Source organism: Elephantulus edwardii, unplaced genomic scaffold, assembly GCF_000299155.1.
Source record: "Elephantulus edwardii isolate Elephantulus edwardi_28Jun2011 unplaced genomic scaffold, EleEdw1.0 scaffold00064, whole genome shotgun sequence".
Taxonomy (NCBI): domain Eukaryota; kingdom Metazoa; phylum Chordata; class Mammalia; order Macroscelidea; family Macroscelididae; genus Elephantulus; species Elephantulus edwardii.
The window spans coordinates 398,068-405,836 of NW_006399814.1; the positions used below are offsets into that span (position 1 = coordinate 398,068).

The following is a 7,769-nucleotide window of genomic DNA, read 5'->3' on the forward strand; positions in this document are numbered from 1 at the left end:
CGTGGAGCAAAAGTGTGGCCTTTGGCTGGCTGACTACAGCACTCACAGAGCAGGAGCAGGCATATCATGGCTGCTATCCACAAGCCTGTGCTTTAAGGTTGGTGGAGGAGTGAACCTCAATTAAAACAGGGGTGCTGGTAGGAACATTGAGAAGCTGGGACATGTTGTGAGTTTCATGAGGAAAGCTTAAGTTCATCATGTTTCCATGCACACTAAGTCTTGCTGTCCCATATATAATTAGATATTTAAGCCATGAACAAGCAAACATGCTGGAAGAAAAGAGGGAGAAGTTAAAGGTAACCCCAGTTTTCTGCCTCAGGCTGCAGGGCCATCATTAGGGTCCAAGAGAGCCCTTGTGTAAAGATTTTTGTTGTTGGTTTTGTTATTTTTAGCAAACCATGTGAAAAGGCAGTAAGTGATAAGGCAGCAAGACAGAAGCATAGCTAGTGTACAGTGGGCCATGCTAGAGAGTGAAAGGTGAAAAAGAAGGAAGAGGGAAAACGGGGGAAGGACCCTGGGAAGATGGGGGAAACCAGACCTGACAATATGTTGTTAGGAGAAAAGGAGAGTAAGAAGGAGTGGTTCTGCACAGCCACAGATTTGTGAATCATTATGTATTTAAAAATTGACTTACTTGCCTCTTCCAGGCTTCATATTTGTATCTGTTGTGGCAGCTATTCATGTGTCCACTGGGACATTTGTCACAGACTGGATTGTCACACATGGAGGATGTGTGTGTCTTACTGCCATCAAACATCACACATTCCTCAAGGACAGGTATTGTGTCTTTACATAAGATCAACACAGTGGATCCTTTTAGTGAGAACATTGTACACCTTTGCCAGTCACACTGTCCCCAAAACAGCCCTCCAGAATGGGTGGTATTGTCTGAACTTAAGAGATAAGAAGACCAAACTTGGTAGAACCAGTAACAGCATAGGGCTGGAAGTGAACCCACTTCTGTCTCATTGGAGCTTTTTTGTGTGCATCACCAGATGGCTGATTCTGACCCTGGAGACAGAAACTATGACAACATGTTGAAGATGCTGTCAGACTTGAATAAGGACTTGGAAAAGCTACTGGAGGAGATGGAGAAAATCTCAGGTATGCTGTCTTACCAGACAGGTGCCTTCCTTTCTGTCTAGTAACCCAAGTCCTCCCTAACTTTTTAAGTTCAAATCAAGTGTCTCCCTAGCCCTTTGTCATCTCTGTGGCATGCCGCTGCTGTGCCACTACATTTGACACTATCCTGAATGTTGCTGTGAATGGTGTGTTCATTTTAAATGTGTTTGCACTTAATTTCTGCAACTGCCTTCACTTTTCTTCAAGGCAGAAATATTGACCACTTTTATCACTCCCTGACAGCACCAGTCATAGCTCTAGAGCTGTACAGATGGCCAGCCCAAGTATTTCTCTCCCTAAGTCACTGAAATAGAAAGGGTTCAAAGTAATGGTGCTAAGACCGGCTGGGAGCTGACATGGAGACCAAGGCTGCAGCAGAGCTTACCCCATTTCTCCATGTTTTGTCTGTAGTGACTGTCCACATTCGTGGTAAGAGTTGTTTCTTGTTTGGTTTGGTTTGGATTTTCCCCCATCTATGAAGCTTCGGTGAGCAAGAGTTTCCATAGAGTGGACATTTGTCAGACTTGTCCTTACTGGCTTATTTCTGCTGCTTCAGAGCACAGTCTCTCCTTAACCTAAGATCAGTAAAACATTTATTTCTATCTTCTCTTGCTTTTTAATATGTTCATTTTAAACTATTAATTCTCATCCATCTGGTGTAACAGAGGAACCAGGCTGCATGTTGTGTTTTCACTCAGATCCACTGGAGAGTCTCTTTATGGCAAATATTCCAACACTAGTGAGAAGGAAGCATCCTAGGGAGTGTTCCTCTTACCCCAGAGACAAGGAGCACAGGCTTCTCATAAAGGCTCAGCTTGAAGAGTTGTTTAAATGAGTTATTTAAATCTCCTGAGGATGCTGACATCAGAGATGTGAATGACAATTTGGTAAAGTGTCTGTGTTTCTTGAAAGGTTCTGCATTATTCTGTCAGGAACAAAACATGTCTAGTTTGGGTCTGCTTGACAGAGTTACCTTGTGTTGCTCCTTTTGCATCCCCTAGTACTTATCCTGGTATCAATACACTTGGTACCAGCAGTCAGGAGATCAGAAGACGTATTGTACTAGCAAGGTCTGTAATCAGGGACTTCTCCAAATTGCTCAGGAGTAATGAATGATGTCTGTTTGAAGACTAAGATGTGCCTGATTCAGGCCGTACTCTTTTCAGTCACTTGTTACTCATCTGAGAGATACATCTGAGAGTTGGATAATGAATAAGGCTGACAGAAGAAGAATTAATATCTTTAAGCTGTGGTGTTGGATAAGAGTACTAAATATCCCATGGACTACCAAAAGAACAAACAGATATGTCTTGGAGAATGTGCAGCTAGAGGTCTCCTTGGAGCCAAAGATTAAGTTTCATCTCACATACTTTGGGCATGTTGGTAGGAGAGGTTATTCCTTGGCGAGGGACATTGTGTTTGGAAAGGTAGAGGAATGGCAAAAGAGAAGAAGAACCTCAACCAGGTGGATTGACATAGTGACTGCTGCAATGGGCCCGAGTGTGTCAGAGATGGTGAGGATGGCACAGGATAACATAGTGTTTAAGCCTGTGACCCTATAAAGGGTCACTCTGAGTCATACTTGACAGCACCTAACAACAACAGTACTTATCTACAACATACTACTTAAATTCCTACAAATCCATTCATTTCTTTTTACTTGATTCTTTCCTTAGTTTTAATTTCATGTATTTTCTTGCTTTTGTAACTCTATTTCTATACATTTCTAAACACATTATCTCATTTGAGAGCTAATATAAGCCTCTTTTTGCATTTTAAATCTATCAACTACTAAAGAGGTATGCTTTATCATCATGGTAGTAATTACAGATTAAATTATATTAAAACATTTTGTCCAGTTCACTTTTTTTCACTTCTCAAGTATATTGTATGTTCTTGAGTCATGAATTAAAATCCAGTCCACTGGAATATGAAGATGTTTTTCCATGTGAAGTATAAGCAGTGGATAATTCTAATGTCCTTTGGACAAGTTAAGATAAATGTTGTTAACAGAAGTCCCTGGTTTTAGATCAGAATGACATATATCTCACATTGGTCCATGAGATTAAATTTAAAGTGGGCACGGAATAGGGGTCCTTGGTCTCTGTCGCCCTTGAAAAGGCCTTTATTTCTGCAAGTAAACACACAGGGCAAGGAGAAAAACCAAGGAAGCACTATCCACTGTTCAAACCACTGACCAGCTAATGAAAGGGGAATGAACGTGCATTATTTATTGTTGGGTGTCATGTTGTTGTTGTTATTATGTGCCGTCGAGTCGTTTGCGACTCATAGCGACCCTATGCACAACAGCCCTAAACCCTGCTCTATCCTGCGCCAACTGCACCACCTCTGACACACCCATCCCGATTACCCCAGCCACTGAATCAATCCATCTTATAGAGGGTCTTCCCCTCCTGCGCTGTCCCTCCACCCTCCCAAGCATGATGTCCCTCTCCAAGGACTCGTCCCTCCTGGCAACATGTCCAAAGTATGTCAGACGAAGCCCCAGAATCCTTGCCTCCAAGGAGTAGCTTGGTTTAATCCTCTCCAAGATGAATCTGTTTGTTTTCCTGGCAGTCCATGGTACATTCAGTACCCTTCTCCAGCACCACAGCTCAAAAGCATCCACTCTCCTTCTATCCTCCCTAGTCATTGTCCAACTCTCTGATGCATAACAAGCGATTGCAAATACCATGGCCTGTATCAGGCGCACCTTAGTCTCCAGAGAGACACCGTTGCTCTTGAGTACTTTAGAGAGGTCCCTAACAGCAGACTTTCCCATTGCGATACGCTTTTTGATTTCCTGACTGCTGGTGCCAAGAGTGTTGACTGTGGAGCTGAGCAAACTGAAGCTGTGAACAATCTCAATCTCTTCATCATCCACCCTGCCGCTGCCAATTGGTCCAGTGGTGAGAATCTTTGTCTTCTTGACCTTGAGCCTCAGTCCATACTGAAGGCTGCAGTCCTTGACCCTTCACAGCAAGTGCATGAGGTCCTCCTCAGTTTCAGCAAGCAGGGTTGTGTCATCTGCATAACGCAGATTGTTAATAGATCTTCCACCAATCCTGATGCCACAAGTATCCTCATATGGGTGTCATAGTGAACTTAAATATGACATACAACATATTTCCCAATCCTGCAACAGTTCCACAGACATTGGTACGTTTGAGCCCATTGTTGCAATCACCATGTCAGTTCATCTCATGGAGACATGCTTTCATTTGCAGTAACCCAAATTTTACTAAATATGATGTTCTTTTCCAGTGATTGGTCTTTCCCAGTAACATGTTCAAGGGAAGCAAGAGAGCACTCTGAGACTAGAGCTCACTAATATAGAATGTATATACCAAAAAGAACTAGTCAGTGTTCAGCCATTTCTGGCGGTGTCACGTGGTCAAGAACTGATGCCCTGAAAAACAGCAGCCCGGGCTGCACTGAAGGCCTTGGTGAAAAACAGGGGCTGCAAGAAGTGAAGGACTATCAGTTGAGATGTTGCAACAGATGCAGTGCTAGAAATACTCACTTGTCTATGCCAAGAAGTTTAGAAGGGAACTAACTGCCTGGGCAACCTACTGGTAGAGATCTATATTCATGCTCATTATAAAAGGCAAGCAAATGAATGTAGAAATTATTGAATGACAAAATATCACATGCAAACAAAATTTAAGGAAGATAGTTTATTATTATTTTGGGGGGGTTTCCCCCATTCACATTGTGTTTCTTACAATCCTTCCCATACATTGTGTCCTCTGAAATTAATCACCATTGATCCATGCCCACCATTACCCAATCTTTTCAGATCCCCACTGGATATTTCCTAATTCCTTCAACACCCTCTCTCCACCCAGCAAACTCTGCAACCCTGCAGTGTAACCCCCTTTTCCCACCCCCTTCCCTTCCCTCTTTGGATATCCATACACAACTTACTGCTTATCCCTCTGTGTTTACAACAAAGGTCTTATGCAGTATTTGTCCTTATGTGCCTGAGTTAGTTCCTTCAGCATAGTGCTCTCAAAGAATACCTGAAAGAAATTTACCTGTGTTTTATTGATGACAACAGAGACTTCCAGGTTAGATGGCAGAATATGCAGATGGTTCTTCAACCAATATACCAGAAAAACAAGATAGCAGATGAAGGATGAGTCTGGAACCCTGAAAAGGAAAAGATAATGAAGTAGTTCAAACATAACTGAAGGAATAAGCTGATTTAAAACATCAAATATGAAGACTGACAGAAGATAGTTGTAAGCAGTACCTGCCGTCAGGTTCTGGCATGGGAACTTGGGACTCTGGACATGTCCACACAAGCAGCTGACTGATGATAATAAGAGGTGTATAGTCTTCTGCCTTGTTCTCCATTCCCTACCAACGATCAAAGGAGTACCGTTGCCCTCCACCACCACCTACCAGGTAGCTAGCAGTATTTCACTGGCCTGTCCTTGTTCCACCTAAGGCCAGGTCCATTCTGTTTTGTTTCTAGTGCTGAAAGTGTGCTCTTGGCTCTGCATTCAGAGACTCCCTCCAGGAGCCTGTGGCTTGTGCCATACCAGACCTGAAAGCAGCCACTGAATTGGTCCTTGCCTTTCACTCAGCACCCTTGAAAATACGTTGCTCAGCATACACCACAGTCACATTTAGAGCAATGCACTCTCTGTGAAATGCAACATTCTTGGACTTCTCTGATAGGCAGTGACTATGTCTCCACACTTTCTCTCTCTGCCTGCATACCCAGACTGCACCCATCCCCTGAACTGACAAAGGCAATATCTCTGGCTGAGCAGACTACCTTAGGGTCTTGTGAGGGCAGCGGAGACTCCATCACAGGCTGAGCACCCTGCCCTCAACATGCTGTAGACCAGAAGAGGTGCTCTCTTTAGCCTGACTCTCATCTTGGGGCCTCAGCCACTTTTCCAATGAACAGATACTCTAACTTAACTGGGCATCTTAACCCTAACCTTTTGTTGGACAAGCAGGTAAACTGTTCAGATCAAACACCTTACCTCCACCTACCACAGCAGTGGTACCAGTCAGGGACCCAGCCTACGCTCCTCCAAGGTTCTTCCCTTTCCACTATCATTGTCCCCCTTCCCATTGATTTCTGAGTTTTCTTGGCTTTTCTCCTTGGTGTTTTGTGTTTGGATGAGTTCCCCCTGCCCTCCCCCATTTCTTCCACTTTCTCTCTGACTTTTTTCTTTCTCTTGCTGACTTTCTTCTCCCCTTACCCTCACCCTCTTGCTTTTCCTCTTTTTTGCCTTTTTATTCTGATTCTTCTTCATCTTATAGGCCTCTCAGTTTTAATTTTCTTATTTTCTTTTACTGTCCAATCTTGGTTTCATTTTGGGAATATTTTCTTTTTCTTTTTCCCCCACCTTGCAACACAATGCAGTAGTTTCCGGCTTCACATGTGCCTCCAACAGCTTTGCCCATTAAGCAGGAGTAAAGGCCAGCTCTTGCTTCACCAGACTGACAGAAGATTGCAGCCAGTGCCAGTCCAGCCTATCCTGAACTGCTCTACCTAAACAGTGAACAGAAAGCAGTATATCCTGCTCCTTTACTTGTCAGACTCACCAAGAACTCCCAAATTAGCGAGTGGTGCCACACATTTCCAAAGCTTAATCAGATAGATCAAACCAAAATAAAACAAAGACAGCACCACCACAATGTCTTGGAGGCAACAGATAACATTAAACAACTCAGAAAATTAGAATAAGATAGCACAAAAAGTTGAACAAAGTAAAGAAACAGAAAATCTTTCAGAGAAATAAATGCTATTAGAACTTCCAGGTAATAAATTCCAAAGAAGGATAGCCAAGTGTCTTCTGTGGATTGTAGGGGAAAAACAACAGAAAACACAGAAGAATTTTTTTAAAACTATGCAGCACAAAAATAAATGGAAAATTAGAAGTAATACAAAACCAGCAAATTAAAATTCAGAATATTAAGACTAAGACTGCAGAAATCTATAACTTGTTAGAAGGACAAAAACACAGAATTGAAGATATGGAACACAGAATTCATGAACTGAGAAAAATCCTCAATACTAATATGTTAAAGGAAGGACAGTCATAAAAAAGAAAAGAAAATGAAGAAAGCATGAGAATTATGTGGGACATAAAAAGAGGAATAACTTTCATGTGACTGGAATTCCAAAAGAAGAAGACACTAAAAGAAGCAGAAGAAACATTTAAGATTTGCTAGAAGAAAATTTCCCAAACATCGTAATTCTTTTTAACTGTTCCTGAAGGCCACTTTGTATTAGATTAATCCCAGTAGATGAAGCAAGCAATACTAAGATCTTTCACAAATGACTAGCCATCTAAAATGGAGAGATGACTCATTCTGCCTATATAAACAAGCTAGAGGGATAATATAGAAGGGTGGTTGGGTTTGCTACTCTTTAAGATTTCAAGGAGTCTTCATACTGAAATCTCCATGTTCTCAGTGTGAAAAACCTGAGAGCAGATGCTTACATAAGGAAAGTGCTATTCACTCAGTAAACCCAAAAAAGCGCATGGATAATGCTGGTCATATATTACCTTTATGGCATTTCCTTGTGAATCTGCAAGAACCTCCCCTTTCCCTTTCTCCAATAAGACCATTTAAGTGTGTGTTAAACAACTGTTGTTGTTGTTATGTGCCATCGAGTC

At 42.2% G+C, this 7,769-nt stretch overlaps 1 protein-coding gene across 1 annotated transcript in view; it reads left to right on the forward strand.

The window, feature by feature from the left end:
* Window positions 1–975: 975 nt before the first annotated feature.
* Window positions 976–7,769, forward strand: part of SYCE3 (synaptonemal complex central element protein 3) — a 24,609-nt gene continuing 17,815 nt past the window's right edge. Inside the window, exon 1 of the mRNA XM_006888013.1 lies at window positions 976–1,104. Within this exon, the coding sequence (XP_006888075.1) occupies window positions 996–1,104 (109 nt within the window). The 5' untranslated portion in view covers window positions 976–995. The remainder of the gene's footprint in view (window positions 1,105–7,769) is intronic.